This window comes from Carya illinoinensis, chromosome 4 (assembly GCF_018687715.1).
Source record: "Carya illinoinensis cultivar Pawnee chromosome 4, C.illinoinensisPawnee_v1, whole genome shotgun sequence".
Classification (NCBI taxonomy): domain Eukaryota; kingdom Viridiplantae; phylum Streptophyta; class Magnoliopsida; order Fagales; family Juglandaceae; genus Carya; species Carya illinoinensis.
In genome coordinates this window covers 6,121,528-6,139,362 of record NC_056755.1, presented here as the reverse complement: position 1 = coordinate 6,139,362, position 17,835 = coordinate 6,121,528, and the positions used below count along the sequence as shown (strand labels likewise).

Here is a 17,835-nt window from a genome sequence, read left to right as displayed (position 1 = left end):
AACAAATGGCTCCACGAGGTGGCTATGTGACTGATTGGAAGCAAAGGCCTCCTGGCATGAGGGGTACATCCCCACATCGCGGTGGTTATGATTACTATGGTGGACAAGGAGGGCATTTTATCTGAAGTAAGCCGGCCATGGGTTATGTGAATTTCCAAAACCAAGCTTAACATGCAATGCATAAGGCTTAAGACTGGTAATAATGGTCCCTATATCAATACACGATTCTGAACGCAGTCACTTTCTATGATCACTGTCAACTGCCGGGGGAAAGCACAGCTCTTACAATTTCATTGATTTTTATAACTTTCTTTGGAAGTACTCACAATTTCATGGACACAACAGAACACCATAATACCGACTTATGTAGACACCAAAATCCATTTTCTGAATGGTTAAATACACGTGCTGCATCAAACACCTATAATGGTGGTCAAATTCTTAAGCAGGTAAGCTTGAGGAAAAGGAAAAATAAATGTCAATCACAGTGCAGCACATGCAGACATTGGAGAAAATCCAAAAAAGTTCATTATTTGTGCAGTCATGTTAATCTTGAGATCATGCTCCAACTTTAGGATTTAATTCTGTCAACTCTCTTCATTTAAGAGAATGATGGACTCATTCCCAATTCCTAGGTCCATCAAAGATGCCATTTCATCCTGGAGCAATATTGGTAATGGAGAACCCTGAAAGTTAAGCGACTAATAACTTATTAGACAGTTAAGTGCCTGATTTTTTAAAAACCAGAGGCAGCAACCTGGGCATATATGGACATTCCCCAACTGCCATCTTTCAAACATATGAGATTGATTATTAAGAATCAAGAATCAAAATCTAAACTGCTCACAGTCTCAATAACTGCCAAGTTATGTTTTCTTATAATCAATAATATTCACAACTAAGTGAAGGAGAAAACAAACCTCTTCTTGGAGGAACAATTTAGGCTTGACAGACTTCAGCTTGAAAAAGCTTTCACAAAGAATCTTTAGCTTACCAACCTGAAATAAAGGAAGATTTTAAATGTTAAATCTTAAAATTCATCCAACCAGAAACAAATCTAAAACAAGGTTAGGAAAATAACCGTGGTGGTTGCTGGCAGTTTCTTTGTCAGTGGAGGCTTCTCGCCAATAGATGCTCCCACACATTTCAAAGTGATAGCTGCACAAATGTGTATAGTAATTGATAAAAGATCCCACAAGTGTAAAAGAGAATATGATATCAGAAAGTGAGATCCAGATCTATACACAAGAGTCCAGATGCCATTTTCTGTGGACCTGCAGCTCCAACTGATGGCCTTTCATCCTCAATTCCATGAGAAATTTTAAGCTCTGCATACCTGTAAGTTTAGGCCCATGAGTCCACCAATGAAATTTTCCAACATCAAAACAGAAATCAAATTCTGACAAGTGAAATCATATCAGGATGTGATAGCCCACATAGTCACACTTCCCTGGATTTTACTTCAGATAAGTGCTCACTTATCAAATCCACCCATGGCAGCTATCACCAGCCAGAAAGCAGGCTAATGCCATCGCCACGCACTAGGTCACTTCTATTAAATTGACCCATAGGTTTGCAGATTACTGAATACTAAAGTCTGCCAGATTTTGATAGAAAAAACACGGTTTCTAATAGAAGAGGAGGATTACTTAATCTTTAGGAAAAGAGCAAAAGCTCACCGATTTATTGTTTTTTCTCTAGGCGAAATGAAAAAGAACCCTACTTCAAATAAGGTGTGACAACTGAGCCTGGACTTCTAAACCATCTAAGTTAACTAATCCATTCATTCTGTTTTAAAGGTGGTGGGTGATTGACAGCACTATGTGTTAAAATTTCAGACAAGTTGAATAAAAGAAAACAGTGTGAAAATCTGACTTCAACTACATATTTAAGCAGTGAACTAACATTATTCCAGCATGAAACTCTTATAAAACAGAGTGATCTTAGCTCACTCCAAACACTTCGCTGGAGAAAATTTACCTGGGATGCAGCTGTTTGATTTCTTCAGGATTTTCATGCAGCTTTGACATAACTAATCGAATATACCTGCAAGAGAGATCAAGAGTCAAATTTGTCTACTATATGAATAGATAATCTACAATATAGCTAACAAAACCATTGACACCATGGATATACCAAAATTTGGGAACCATCAACGCAAATGTACCTTTATTAAACACAACTAGCGCATAATACCACCATAATAAATAACCAATTAGATCAAGTATGCAGGGTGTATACAGCATACCACCCTAATTTTACAAGGAGAAGTAATTATATATAAAATCAAAAGCAATCAATGTTCAGAAAATAACAAACTAAAACACATAACAGAGGGACAACATGTTATAAATAGGCAAGAATGCAAAGGTTATAACAACTGAGAATGTTAATGCATGTGTTTAAAGTGGAAAAATAAGTTGAAATGACTGATCAAGAAAAACTAACCTAATCTCAGAATCCTTCCTATCTCGGGGTCTTACCTGAAAGGTAATTAATCAGACAAGCGTGCATTGCATTTAATTAAACCTTGTAAGAAAACAAATAGAGGCATACATTTCCACAGTTTTACCTCACTTCCATTTAGTATTTCAACTTTGGATAAACGTGCAATCAAGACAAATCTCGGAATACCACCTTGTCCAGGATCAGCCACTGGATTTCCAGAAAGCCTGATATCCTTACAACAGGGGAAAAAAAGAAAAAAAAGAAAAATCAGAACAAAAGTTGTGATCAGAAAGGATTTTGCTCAAGCACAACAGGAAGGGGGGGACCATATAAGACTTTGAAGTAAATCAGTAATGCTATAACTTACTTGGCATTCATTATAATCGACATCATAATTTAGTATTAGAAAATAATTTGGTCATCTGTATTAGCTAGATACCAAATTTGAGTTGTCAACGATAGATTAAATATGTCCAGCATTTATTTCATATCCTGATGCTAAGTATATTGACTAAGCATATCCCGTGTTCTGTTAGAAACAGAAAACTAAAAATTGGTATTAATAATAAAGCTGAATGACAAGCTAAATATATACATATCCAAACACTAAGAAAAATGAGAGCATTCTGTCACGTTCAAGTCCCAGAGCCAGAAATATAACTATTTAAAGAAATAGAGGTGGAAATAGGAAGCATTTCTAAACCATGCTCCAAAATGAGATCAAAGTGTTGATCATATTTTTCGAGATAAATTCTCATGTATACATCCTGTGTAATTTGACTGTACCTGTCGAAGGATGGCAGGATTACCATAATTAAGAGTATGCGGTCTAATTTACCTACTTACTTCGTGTCTATTCCCTATTCTTGCAAGTGTGGCGTCCCGGATTGAAAAACTTCAGCATGAATTCTTGTGCAGTGGCGAGGGAGATGAATTCAAATTCCATCTAGTTAGGCTGTGTTTGGATATTGAGTTGAGTTGAGTTAAGATGAAAGTTGAAAGTTGAATAAAATATTGTTAGAATATTATTTTTTAATATTATTATTATTTTGAGATTTGAAAATGTTGAATTGTTTATTATATTTTGTGTTGGAATGTGAAAAAGTTATAATGATTAGATGAGATGAGTTGAAAGGAGTTGAGGAACCAAACTAGTTGGGATAAGGTACGCTCCCCAATCTCCTTTGGTGAGTTGGATATTAGAAACATGAGAATTTTTTTTTTTTTTTTTCTTTATAAGTAAAAATCATCTAACATATTATGCTCAGAAACATGAATATAATCTCATAGATCTTTCCCCTTATGAAAGAGGAAAAATCTCTTAAGTCTGACATGTGAAGAAACATGATAATTTTTTAATCGGGCACTACTTAGAAAATGGTTGTGGAGATATAACATGGAACCAAAAGCACTATGGAAGTCAGTGATTGAGTGAAGTCGGTGATTGAGTGCAAATATGGGAGAGGGGGGGCGGGGGGGTGTTGGTGTAACATACAAGTTTCATTTTGAGTGAGGGTACTAGGATTAAATTCTAGAGTGACATATGGTGTGGAAATAGTGCTCTAAAGGAAATATTCCCTTCTATATTTCGGGTGGCATGTGAAAAAGAAGCTTCAGTGGCTAATCTCATAGTGATATTGGGGGAGCAAGTCCAATGGAACATCAATTTCAGTATGGCATCCCAAGATTGGAAAGTGGGCAATTTTGAGGATTTTTTCACCTATTGTATTCCATAAAACAGAGCAACCAGTGAGCTGATGTGTTGTGGTGGATACCTACAGATAAAGGTCAATTCTCAGTTCGTTCTTTCTATAAGTCTCTCACACACTCACCGAATAATTAGTTTCCATGGAAAAGGATTTGGGGACATAAGGCACCTCTTAAAGCGGCATTTTTCATGTGGACAACTTCCCTGGGTAAGATCCTGACAACAGACGTAACGCCTCAATGAAAGGCCCAAACCACATGGTCTATACTCCGAAAGAACTTGTTGATGATACAATTGGAACCCCATTAGAATATTATAAGGAGTAAGAACTTCTCCTTCCCAGGTAATGTGAGATCTCATACACCACCTACTCTTATTTTTATCATATGAGGTATCATAATCTACCCACTTTAAGATCTGGGCGTCCTCGTCGGACCTGTCTGTTGTATGTGACACGACTTAAGTCCTATATTTCTGGTTATGATAGGCTCTGATACCATTTGTAAAACTCCAATGAAAGGTCCAAACCACATGGCCTATACTCCAAAAAGACTAGTCAATGATAGAATTGGAACCCCATTGAAACATTATAAGGAGTAAGAACTTCTCCTTCCCAAGTAATGTGAGATCTCATACACCACCTATTCTTATCCTTATCATATGGGGGTATCACAACATATAACTTGAGGAAACGTAGGGTGATTATAGTGGATTGGTGCTGCATGTGTAAGAAAGCCGATGAGACTGTAGATCGTTTATTACTGCACTATGAGACTGCTAGAGTGTTATGGAATTAAGAGTTTTGTTTACTAGAACTCTATGTACATGGGCCATAGCTGTAGACTTTAATGGCCTCGACTTTCATGACTTTCTTGTCCCTATTGCTTAAACATGGATGGTGTGACCTTTGAATATTTTCTTGTGTACTTGGGCTATACCTATCATTATTCAATAAAATTGTTTACTTATAAAAAAAATCTTGATTATTACCTATTAAAAAAAAATTATCGAGATAAAAATTTAGCTAAACTTAAGATCGTTTTGGTGACAACCTTATCTATAGATAGCAGGAGAATCAGCAGATTTGAATATTTAAGTCAGCAAAACTACATAGGATGAATGTTGAATGATATGAACACTTCTTGTTCTTCACAAGTAGCAGTTTTATAGAAAAGAAGAGAAAAAAACTGGAAAAGAGTCCATCAGACATAAAACTAGTTCAGCCAGCTTTGAATACGGCACGGTTTCCCACACCTTATATTTCTATGAGTTAATTAAACATGGTAACATAATCACCATAGAAAGAGATCTATCTAATTGATTTACCCAAAGAAAACATGTACGATTGTATAACCATTGATGCACATAATAAAATCTTACCACCAACTTAGGGAATGCATTTAATGAGTCAACAGAGGCCAGATCCATAATATTGTTACCTCCTGAAGCACGCAATGAGTATGCCAACAAACCAGAAACACTTATAAGACAGTAGAAGTAAAGTAAACACAAGGTTGATATGAGATGCATATATGACCCAGAAGCTAATTAAAAAAATTATATTACCGAGAAGAAGCGAACGCAAATTTTCGAATGGCGTATAACTTTCTTTCTGTGATTCATTACCACCGAGAAGTTCATCCATTCTATCATTATCAAGATAGTATATACGGTTCAAATTGTTCTTGTTCAAATGCAGCTGCTCCAAGCTGAAGCACATTGTAAAAATTCTCAAGAAGATTTGGTAAATCAACAAAGATTTAGATGGTAAATAGCTCTGATAGAAGAATACAAACTTCGCTCAACCTTCTTAGCCAAGAAAGCTTTAAGATTTCATCCCATTCAGCAATACAATTATCTTCCAAATTCAGAAGCCGCAGAGAATCAAATCCCCGAACTACAAACGAAGATGAAGGCTGCAAAGCAGGATGGAGGTAAAAACAGGACTGTGGTGTCAAATATTGGTAAGTTTTTCAGGAATTCATAGAAAAATTAAATATGGCACCTAGAAATTGAAAGGAAAAAAAAAAAATAGCTCTTGTAGGCATGAACCCAATACAGACTGTAACGGTTAGCTTATTGAGAAGTAGGATTTTTAGGAAATTATGATTTTAAAGCTAGCTTTGACAGCTTGATAGAGCAATTGAACTCTGACACGAGAGCAAGCTTGAGTCAGAACTTTTATAATTCTGTTTCCAAGTCATTTATACTTATAAAAATATTACTTACACGCACACACAGAGTCATTTACCTCCATCTAAAAACTAGTTCTTAATCAAACAATTTAAAACTTATTTTGTTCTCTGAAAAGATACAAAAAGGTTGAAGAAATCCGGTATAGTATCTTCAGGAACTATAGGATATACAATTGCTCAACATATGAGAGTTGCTTCTGCAATTTCAGGATACAATTCAAAAAGTGCCAATCATAATGAACTTCATGCCATTATTTGCAATCACCTTCTCCCCTTTTCTTGCTGTTATCAGAGAGAGATAATTAACACTAAGATACAATGTTTGACCTTTTATAGAACCACTTGTATGCTCTAAATGACCACAGAAGCAATAAAAAACGAATGGGTTGATATGTGGTGCAGTAGACTTTCCATGCATCACAAACTAGCTCCCTTTTTATTCAGTGGGGAAAAATTTTCTGGGTTGCTTGTTTGTAAAATGTAAACAAATTTGAAGGTGTCCCTGGTTCAGATTTCACAGAGCATACATGTAGCTATCATTTAATCATCCTTTATGTTTCTTTTTTATTCCTCAGACTGTAAGTCATATAATGTACATGTCATTTATAATGTACATGTCATTTTATATATCCCTTTCTAACAAGACTTTATTTGTCAAAAAGGGAAACATATAATCCATAACCGACATCAAAAACATTTCTCAAAGATAATGACAAGTAACTTATCAAAAATAATAATAATGACAAGTACATAGAATTTATGGTATTCCTAATATGAAAAAATGATCCCGTTGAAGACTATGTTAGCGTGATATGCTCTATATTCCCTTATTTAGATTTAGACACTTGTATATATTTATTTACGTAGAATCTGTACAGAAGGCTAGTTTCCATACATAGACAGATTTCATTTACTGTAATCTAGGCTTAATTCTAGCCGTGTATATTGCACTTTGGTGCCTTTATAATGAGAAGAAATCCTCACAATGAGGTATTCAAGCCATTTTGACATGGTAGCAAGAGCAGGTTACTAGTCTTACATTTTTTTTTCCTTCGGGCAATTGTTTTTGGTGTTCTCGGCAGCATCTGTGCTGTCTTTCGGTCCTCTCTGGGTGGTTTTTTGGCTGTGGGTTTCGTGTGTTCTGGTGTTTCGGTCCTCTCTGTGTGATTTTCGGTGCAGTCTGGTTGTGGGTTACGGGTTTTCCATTTCGGCTTCGTGGCTTTCAGCACTCTTTTGCGTGACTCTCGTTCCAGACTTCTATTTCGGCTTGTGTTTTTCTGGTTTGTGTTTGCGTGACTCTGGTTTGCGTTTGCGTGACTCTGGTTTGTGATTTTCTGCCGCCTCTTTCCATTTCGGCTTCGTGGGTTGGGTATCGGCAGCAGCACTGTAATTTTTTTTGGTCTCGGCAGCAGCTTTCGGCAGCCTCTTTATTCCCTTTGGATTGTCGGCAGTTTTTGGTTTGTCAGGTATTATTTTTTTAATTCGGTGTTGCTTATTTTTACGGGCCTCATGTCTTCCGAGTCTTTTACCGTAAAATTCACGGGTAAAAATTATTCTGCATGGGAATTTCAATTCCGTTTATTTGTTATGGGAAAGGAGTTATGGGATCATATTGATGGGAGTAATCCGGCTCCTACTGAGCTTCCTAAATTAGCTCAGTGGTAGATCAAAGATGCTAGGGTGATGACATGGATTTTAGCATCGGTTGATCCTCTCATTGTTCTCAATTTGAGGCCTTATAAAACTGCTAAATCTATGTGGGAATATTTGAAAAAGGTGTATAATCAGGACCATACGGCTCGACGGTCTCAGTTAGAGTATGAAATTGCCAGTTACACTCAGGGCAATCTCTCCATTCAGGATTATTTTTCTGGATTTAATAATCTTTGGGGAGAATTTACTGACATAATTTATGCCACGGTACCAGAAGAGTCTCTCTCTGTTATGCAGGAAATTCATGAGCAAAGCAAGCGCGATCAATTTTTAATGAAGTTACGTCCTGAATTTGAGGTCACTCGCTCTAATTTGATGAATCGTGCTCCTGTGCCGTCTTTGGATATTTGTTTTGGGGAATTACTTCGTGAGGAGCAGCGCCTTGCCACCCAGGCTACTTATCAGCACGACACAATGATACCCACTGCTGTTGCTTATGCTGCTCACGGAAAAGGCAAGGGACGAGACATGCGGACTGTTCAATGTTTCAGTTGCAAAGAATACGGACATATTGCTAATAATTGTGCACGAAAATCTTGCAACTACTGTAAGAAGCCTGGACATATTATCAAAGATTGTCCTACACGTCCCCAAAATCGCCAGGCTCATGCTTATCAGGCTACGATGGGTTCCGCTTCTTCTACTCCTATTAATGACTCATCTACTCTTACCACTGAGAAAGTTCAGCAAATGATTCTTTCAGCTTTTTCAGCCTTAGGGCTGCAAGGTAACGGTTCCCTTTCTTCCTCATGGCTTGTTGATTCGGGTGCATCTAATCACATGACTAGTTCTTCTGATACACTTAGCAATATTCGGCCTTATACTGGATCGACACACATTCAGATTGCTAACGGTAGTCAGTTACCTATTCATGCTATTGGGGATATGGATTCCACTGTTCGAGATGTTTTTGTATCTCCTCAGCTTTCTACTAGTCTTATTTCAGTGGGTCAACTAGTTGATAACAACTGTGATGTTCGTTTTTCTCGTGATGGTTGTCTTGTGCAGGATCAGGTGTCGGGCAAGATACTCGCGAGGGGGCCTAAAGTTGGACGTTTATTTCCTTTACATTTTTCCATTCCTGATGTCCTTTCATTTGCTTGTAACACTGTGAACAATAAGTGTGAAGTATGGCACAAACGGTTAGGTCATCCTAATTCCGTTATTTTATCTCATATCATAAACTCTGGTTTGTTGGGCAATAAAGATCAATTTTCTTCTCTCTCTTTTGATTGTTCCACTTGTAAATTAGGCAAAAGTAAGTCTCTTGCTTTTCCTTCTCATAGTACTCCTGCTGAACGTTGTTTTGATTTGATTCATAGTGATGTGTGGGGCATTTCTCCCGTTATCTCTCATGCAAATTATAAATACTTTGTTACGTTCATTGATGATTATACAAAGTATACTTGGATTTATTTTCTTCGCTCAAAATCTGAGGTCTTCTCTGTCTTTCAACAATTTACTGCTTATGTTGAAACTCAGTTTTCTTCTGGCATTAAAATTTTGCGGTCTGATTCGGGTGGTGAGTACATGTCTCGTGAGTTTCATGATTTTCTTAATCAAAAAGGCATTGTTTCTCAACGTTCTTGTCCGTATACACCTCAACAAAATGGTGTTGCTGAACGGAAAAATAGACATTTGTTGGATGTCGTTCGTACGTTACTACTTCAATCCTCTGTTCCCCCTCAATTCTGGGTCGAAGCCTTATCTACGGCAGTTTATTTAATTAATAGATTACCATCCAGTGTTTTGAATTTTGAAAGTCCCTATTTTCGTTTGTATCATCGACATCCTACCTATCTTGATATGCATACTTTTGGTTGTGTCTGCTTTGTTCATTTGCCTTCTCATGAACGACATAAGTTATCTGCTCAATCTGTTCGATGCGCTTTTATGGGTTATAGTGCTTCTCACAAAGGCTATGTTTGCTTTGATTCATGCTCTAACAGATTTCGTATTTCTCGTCATGTTGTGTTCTTTGAGAATCAGTCCTTCTTTCCTTCTTCTGTTGAGTCTTTACCTGAGATACATGCTTTGCCTAATTTTGATGATCCGGTTTCTGTTCCTGATCGTTTCAAATCTGGACTTGTATATGAAAGACGACGTCCTCCTTTGCCCCTTCCTAAGCCTGGTCCGCCATCTGAGCCTGTTCAGCATGCATCCTCTACGGGTGATCTGCCTCCTACCATAGTTCCTCGCCGTTCGACCAGAGTATCTCGCCCACCCGACCGGTATGGTTTCTCTCATAACTCTCTTCATGCTACCTTGTCCTCCATTCCCATCCCGTCAGGTTACTCTGAGGCAGCGAAACATGATTGTTGGCGGACGGCGATGGCTGAGGAACTCCAGGCTCTTCAGGCTAATCATACATGGGATGTTGTTCCTTGTCCTGCTCAGGTGAAAGCCATTGGTTGTAAATGGGTTTATTCCATCAAGCTGCGTTCTGATGGGACTCTGGATCGGTATAAGGCCCGGTTGGTTGCACTTGGTAATCGGCAAGAATATGGGGTGGACTATGAGGAGACTTTTGCTCCGGTTGCTAAGATGACTACAGTTCGGACCATTCTCTCGGTTGCTGCCTCTCAAGGCTGGCCTCTTCATCAGATGGATGTCAAAAATGCTTTTCTTCACGGTGATCTCAAAGAAGACATCTACATGACCCTTCCTGCTGGTTTGTCCTCCTCTTCCTCCTCGGATGTCTGTAAATTGAAAAGATCATTGTATGGGCTGAAGCAGGCTCCCCGAGCGTGGTTTGACAAATTTCGCTCCACTTTGCTTCAGTTTTCTTTTAAGCAGAGTGCCTATGATTCTTCTTTATTTTTCTGCAAGACATCTCTTGGCATTGTTCTTCTTCTGGTTTATGTTGATGATATTGTTATTACTGGGACAGACTCTGCTCTGATCACCCGATTGCAGCATCATCTCCAAGCATCCTTTCATATGAAGGATCTTGGTCCTCTTACTTACTTCTTGGGATTGGAAGTCCATACTGATCCTTCTGGCATTTTTTTGAATCAGCATAAATACACTCAAGATCTGATTACTTTGGCTGGTCTTCAGGATACTTCTTCTGTGGATACTCCTCTGGAAGTAAACACGAAGTATCGTCGGGAAGAGGGTGATCTACTCTCTGACCCCACCCTATATCGACAGTTAGTGGGGAGTCTGAATTATTTGACTATTACTCGCCCTGATATTTCCTTTGCTGTTCAGCAAGTGAGTCAGTTCATGCAGGCTCCACGCCATCTCCACTTGGCTGCTGTTCGTCGTATTATTCGATATCTTCGAGGTTCCCCTAGTCGTGGCCTGTTCTTTCCTACTGGCACTCCTCTTCGTCTTGTGGCTTACAGTGATGCTGATTGGGCAGGTTGTCCTGATACGCGCCGATCTGTTACAGGTTGGTGCATGTTTCTTGGTGACTCCTTACTCTCTTGGAAGAGTAAGAAACAGGATCGTGTCTCCAAATCTTCTACCGAGTCTGAATACCGTGCAATGTCTGCTGCTTGTTCTGAGATTCTCTGGCTTCGGGGTCTTCTTGCTGAAATTGGTTGTGTTCAGTCCTCTCCTACCCCTCTCCATGCTGACAATACCAGTGCCATTCAGATTGCTGCCAATCCTGTGTTTCATGAACGTACCAAACATATTGAGGTGGATTGTCATTTCATTCGGGAAATCTTGGACTCTCGTATAATTACACTTCCTCATGTTTCTACTAATCTCCAGATCGCCGATGTGTTTACAAAGGCTATGACACGACAGCGTCATCAGTTTCTTGTCAGCAAATTGATGCTTCTTGACCGCCCAGCATCAATTTGAGGGGGGATGTTAGCGTGATATGCTCTATATTCCCTTATTTAGATTTAGACACTTGTATATATTTATTTACGTAGAATCTGTACAGAAGGCTAGTTTCCATACATAGACAGATTTCATTTACTGTAATCTAGGCTTAATTCTAGCCGTGTATATTGCACTTTGGTGCCTTTATAATGAGAAGAAATCCTCACAATGAGGTATTCAAGCCATTTTGACAGACTAGAATTATACCATATTCAGCAAGCACCAAAGAAGGGAAAATAATGCACCTGGATTGTGCTTATATTATTCCCCATCAGATGTAGCTCTTCGATAGAGGGGAGTGAATCTTTAAGTATTTCAATCTGCCACAGTGAATAAGACAATATATAACACAAGGAAGAAAAGAGCAAAAAGGAAAGGGAAAAGGTGGGAACCTGTGACCAATTTATGCCAGTATTGTTCATAACTAAAATGTGGATGGCTTTCAGCTGTGGTAGGCCACAAATCTCTAGTAACATCAAATTGTTAGATATATTGAGGGCTGCAAGAGCTGGTAACTGCCCACAGATGGTGCCAACATCCTGCAGGAAGAGATCAATCAGGACAAGAGAGGATAGTTACTCAGCAATAATTACTTACTAACAAATAAAGAAGCCTAAAACAATGAACTATATTGAAAGAAATATAAGAACCCACGAGATCCAAAACCTAATTCAAGTAGCACCTACTTGGTGACAAGCTGCAATGTGCAGTGACAATATTTTAAACTAGAAAGCTCTACTGTACTCAAAGTCAGCCTTAGCTAGGCCCAAAAGGAGCAATTGTTAAGTGTTTTTGAAAAATGTACCTTCCATTCTGAAAGCAAATTTCCAGTCAAGTCAAGATCCTTTAGCTCTGCAATAAAAGTGCTATAAATAAAATAACGTAACAGAAACTAAAAGCATTTCTAAATTATGTAGCAACACAAACACAAAGGCCCAAGGCTAGGCAAAGGGATTGATTTTATGGGGCATTAGAAGAAGAGGATTAAGAAAGAACTGCAAAAGGCATGAGAGAAGTTATCTAGCTATGCTTAACAGAGATTTTACTGACAACCACATGACCATTCCTGTGCAGGTGGACCCACAGAAAACAGGAAGCATTTCGTTTGTATAACAAGGACAAAGGGGGCTTCAATACCGAACATGAGGCACCTAATGGACAACCTCCAAAAACAACGGTTACTGTTTTTGTGAAGCTTATCTCTTCGAAGTTCCAAAAGACTTGCTTTTTTTTTTTTTTTTTTTTTTTTTTTTTTTTTTGAATGTTGAGGAACCTCTCCAAGGCAAGGCCCTTCAGACCCACCCCTACAGAGTAAACCCCGGTTCTGTGCATCGCACCCTCGGAAATTTTCCTAAACGAAACTAGTTAAATCGATGGCTTTTCACCAGGAGGTGTGGCTCCAAAGGATTATTTGCACCCATGAGGTAATGAGCCTTGGACCTTGAGGGAGTGATCCCCCAAGACTAAGGCGTTCACCACATGGGCCAACCCCTTGGGGTTAAAAGACTTGCTTACTTATGTACATCTATCATTCTTTTACAAATGCTAAAATAGATGGCCAACTTGAGTTAACATAAACTTCCTAACTTCTGACCACAATTAGCTGGGAACAAGGCTTAGATGAATTGAGTTGAGCAACTTCCCACTACAAATTCATTGCATTTTGATTCACTCTCATTTTTGGTAAAGCGGACTCTTAACAGCTATATAAGTTCCCCATATTTACAGAGAATTGCATAAAGGTAAAGAATGAAATATGAATCCATAATGCCTCCATCAATGGTGAAATTCTGTCCAGAACTTACTAATTGATTGAAAATATTTCAAACTACAAAATTCTGGAAGAGATCAGAATATCGAGAAAACATATTTTCAAGGGAAGTAATACAAAACCAACTTACTTGGCACAATGGTACCGATATGACATGGAACTCCAGGAGTACTAACACCCATATAAGATACTGAGGCACTGGTTAACTCCTCAAATTGACTTAGCTTATGTTGAATTTTATCTTTACCAAGAAGTTGAACCGATACGCGCTTGTTGCTAGCTGATAGAACATACATTTCATCTGCAACAACACAATCAAAACCCAATAAACTCCCAGCCTTTTTTTTTTATAAGTAAATATATATATATATATATCAATAAGAGTAACCAAGTACACTGAATGTATACAAGAAAACACCTAGCTCATACCAGAGAGTCCCTAATGACCCAAAGAGCCCGTGAAAACTATCCAAAATACACCAAGCCCGAATTGGACTGTAACACACCTCCCCAACTCCAACCCCCTGTTTCCCGTAAAACTAATCCTCTACCCAAAAATCCCACGGCAGGAACATCTTCACAATGCCCTCCCTTTAGTCTTCCCTCGACTTGAGCTACCTCCCTTAGCATCATAGTTGATTGCCCATGAAAGACGCTTTAACTCCCTAATTTTCTTAAAATGTGATTTGGTTTCAAGCACATGACTCACCTCGATCGCAGTGAGTAGTGCTTTAAATTGATCTTCATATTCTCCAGCTTTTTTATATGTTTGATAGGCAGTTTTCAATTTGTTACTTGTGTACTTGTGTGTAACTAGAAATTGGAAAATTTTGCCTTCACATTTTCTCCCAAAAGCTTCACTTTAGATACATTTTCTAGACATCACATGACAGGAAAAAAAATAATAATAATAAATAAATAAATATCGGGCTTAGACCCATAAATCTGAGAGGTGAAAAAAATTCAATTAAAAATACTTCAAATATCCAGACATAGAAAAAGAGGTCCTTCCTATATTTCAATAACTCCACCAAGTAAAACCATTTATGCAGTAAACTGTACTTACAATCTAGAATTGTATGAATTAACATGTATTTGATATTGCTAAAATCCTTTAGTTTGGATACAATAACGGTTTTATCTCATCATTACAACTTTTCCAGATTTCCACACAAAATATAATAAACAATTCAACTTTTTCAAATCTCAAAACAATAATAATATTAAAAAATAATATTCTAACAATATTTTATTTAACTTTCAACTTTCATCTAAACCATCTCATCTCATCTCACCATCCAAACTAAACATAACTATAAAAAATGAAGTTTGAGCAACAAAACCCTACTATATTGACAATCGCATACTAACAACAGTATTAGAAAAAGGGAAATTGCTGATTAAGGGAAACATGAAACTCACTATCCTTTCCGTATTAAAAAAAAAAAAAAATCTAATTATGTTTGGTTTACTATCAACGAAAGGAAAGAAAACAATTTTAAGTTTTCCATCTTCCATAGTTTGGTTAATAAATTAAAATGGAAAAAGAAATGGAAGAGAGAAGAAGTAACTCGATATTTTCCTAGAGCATTGCTACTCTTTGATTTTATCATCCTTAGCCATACTGACTGATGTAGCACATTTAAGTGGTTTTATAGATCAATCACTTCAATTAAAATTTACTTAAAATATGCCATTAGCTAGTGTGACTGGGGATGACATATTTTAGGACGAAGCTTCGAAAAGTGAAAGCTATCATTTCATTAGTGTCTAGTGGAAAATAAACGAAGTAAGAGGTAAAGTTCTAATTTTGATTTGAAATCAAAGCTTCATCCTTTTTTGCAGGGAAAACATGGAACACGCAATGCTGTGGAATCTAAAAACTCTACCAACAGTTGATTCCATACACTGTACAAAATATAACTCGCATCAGAAACCAAAACGAAATCAATTTTCTTTCGCTCATTTCCTATCTTGTCCAATATTCTTTCAACAACCAAACAAAAACTGAGAGAATTATAGTTTATTAAAGGCATTAATACCTTCCTCTTCTTTGGTAGACTCGCCTCGGTATCTGAGCTCGAGAGCTTGCAGCAGCGAAATGCCTGCGCTCAGATTATGGGCCCGTACGAAAGATCCTGACCGGTCGGACCTGGCACGGAAGTATCGGACCCCGTTGATGGACCCGTCGTGCTTGGCGTCCCCATCGTCCCAGTCCACTCCTACCCACGTGCCTGAGTAGCCATGGATTGGCCCCACGTACTTCACCGCCCCAATTCTGCGGGGATCGCCGGCTGCATGGACGCGCTGGCCCACTCGAAACTCGGGGTTCGACTCGATGGACTCCTGCATCTTCTCTTCCTACTTCCCCGATTCTACAAAAGCTGTTTAAAGTTTAAACTTCTTAAAAGGGAATTGCGGCGGTGTCCATTGAGGTTGTTAAGGCGACATTCAACGTATTAGGATTAGGGGTGGGCAGCGGGGCCCCGGAACCCGCTGCTCCGCCCCGTTTGCCCCGCCCCCGCATAGGGCGGGGCGGGGCGGGGCGCCCCGCACCATTAGGGCCGGGGCGGGGGCCCCCGGCCCGTATCCCAACCCCCAACGGAGGCGGAGGACAGAAACGGACCCCCCCGATCCATTTTTCCCCCGCCCCGCACCTATATATATATAATATAAATATATAATATAATATATTATATTATATATATATATATATATATATATATAAGTTTATAACCGGATATATAAGAGAAACGGCGTCATTTTGTGGTGGACAAAACGGCGCCGTTTTAACAAATACCCTAACCCATAACCCAACCCCCCCCCGATCTCCTGATTCCCCTCCCCTCCCCTCCCGAGTCCCTTCACCCCCTTCGCCTAATCCCTTCGGTGTTCCCTCCTCCCACCGGCAACCAGTCCGGCCGCCGCACGTATTCCATCATCCCTCTCTCTCGCACGACGCACGAGGCCGGACGCACGCCACACGGTAACATTTCTCCTCCCCTTTTGATTTTCTCCGTTTGGTTATTATTTTTTATTTTTTTTTTAGTTTTGATCGGAGATTGGAGGTAGGATGGGGTTGAATCGGAGATGGAGGATGGGATTGTTTGGATTGTGTGCTGTGGATTCTTCGGATTGTGTGATTGTTTGGATTCAATGGATTGTTTTTTTTTTTTTTTTGTAAATTTCATTGTGATTCGGACCCCTAAATTGATTTAGGGGTTTCATGATTGAAACCCCTAAATCAATTTAGGGGTTAGGGTTTCGGATTGGGGTTCCAATCCGAAACCCTAATTTTGATTTAGGGGTTTCAACCCCTAAATCAATTTAGGGTTTCGGATTGGGGTTCCAATCCCCAATCCGAAACCCTAATTATTTATACTAATATATATATATTTGTTAATCATATACATATATATATTTATATACATATATAAATTATTTATATACATATATATAAATTTATGGAGTTGTGAAACTTGTTTGAGATAGTAATCATCATGGACGCACGGTATGATTTATTAGGGTTTTTGGCATCTTTCTTTTCTTGGCTAGGGTTTTTGCTCTTGAAAGTATGAAATTAAGTTTTTGGCAAATTTGCACTTTTTGATCTTTTTTATTTTTCATATTTTTTAAACATCTTTCAAGATTTTAAAAAATTAAAAAATATACCAATATACTAATATTAATGTCAGTAACTATTAAGAAATGAATTTTATAAAATTAAATATATGAAAAGTAAAAATGAGAGAACAAAACTATGAAGCATATTATCAAGCACTTTTTGTTTTATTTAAAAGTTTTAAATAATTATAACTATTAGATAATTAAAATTCAAAAAAAATCAATTTGAAAATTATATAAAATCAAAAAGAGAAAAGAGAGAAGAATATAATGCCTATTAAAAAATGTCTATTAAAGTGGCCTATTAAAATAATGCCTATTAAAGTGGCCTATTAAAATAATGTCTATTAAAAATATGAAGCATCTCTCTTCGACTCTTCCTAATCAAATTATTTGGAATTGCTTATATGAGGTGTAAAAACTTATTATAGTGTAGCCATTCATATTATCATCATTATATATAAAAAGTACTTAATACATCAATAATAGTTATGTATGTAGTTTTTGCTGATTGTGTTGGATTGCACTTTGAATTT

General features: G+C 37.9%; 1 protein-coding gene and 1 non-coding gene across 4 annotated transcripts; both read right to left on the bottom strand.

Annotated features, from left to right (window-relative positions):
* Positions 1-261: 261 nt before the first annotated feature.
* On the bottom strand, positions 262-16,077 carry LOC122307176 (tubulin-folding cofactor E). Of its 3 annotated transcripts, none has more exons than XM_043119867.1 (15): positions 15,718-16,077; positions 13,806-13,976; positions 12,710-12,756; positions 12,297-12,443; positions 12,150-12,224; positions 5,953-6,072; positions 5,723-5,855; positions 5,537-5,598; positions 2,573-2,680; positions 2,449-2,483; positions 1,981-2,046; positions 1,245-1,336; positions 1,082-1,158; positions 921-998; positions 262-686 (listed from the first exon to the last, which is right to left on the bottom strand). In XM_043119867.1, the coding sequence occupies exons 1-15, from the start codon at positions 16,025-16,027 to the stop codon at positions 588-590; spliced, it is 1,620 nt and encodes a 539-aa protein (XP_042975801.1). In that variant the 5' UTR covers positions 16,028-16,077; the 3' UTR covers positions 262-587. The 3 variants fall into 3 exon arrangements, with proteins under 3 accessions (XP_042975801.1, XP_042975800.1, XP_042975802.1); XM_043119866.1 differs by having other exon boundaries at positions 5,723-5,865; positions 5,963-6,072; positions 15,718-16,076; XM_043119868.1 differs by lacking the exon at positions 12,150-12,224 and having other exon boundaries at positions 5,723-5,865; positions 5,963-6,072.
* Positions 3,706-3,818, bottom strand: LOC122308642. The gene has a single exon (XR_006242161.1). It is a non-coding gene; the product is annotated as a small nucleolar RNA R64/Z200 family (small nucleolar RNA).
* Positions 16,078-17,835: the final 1,758 nt, after the last annotated feature.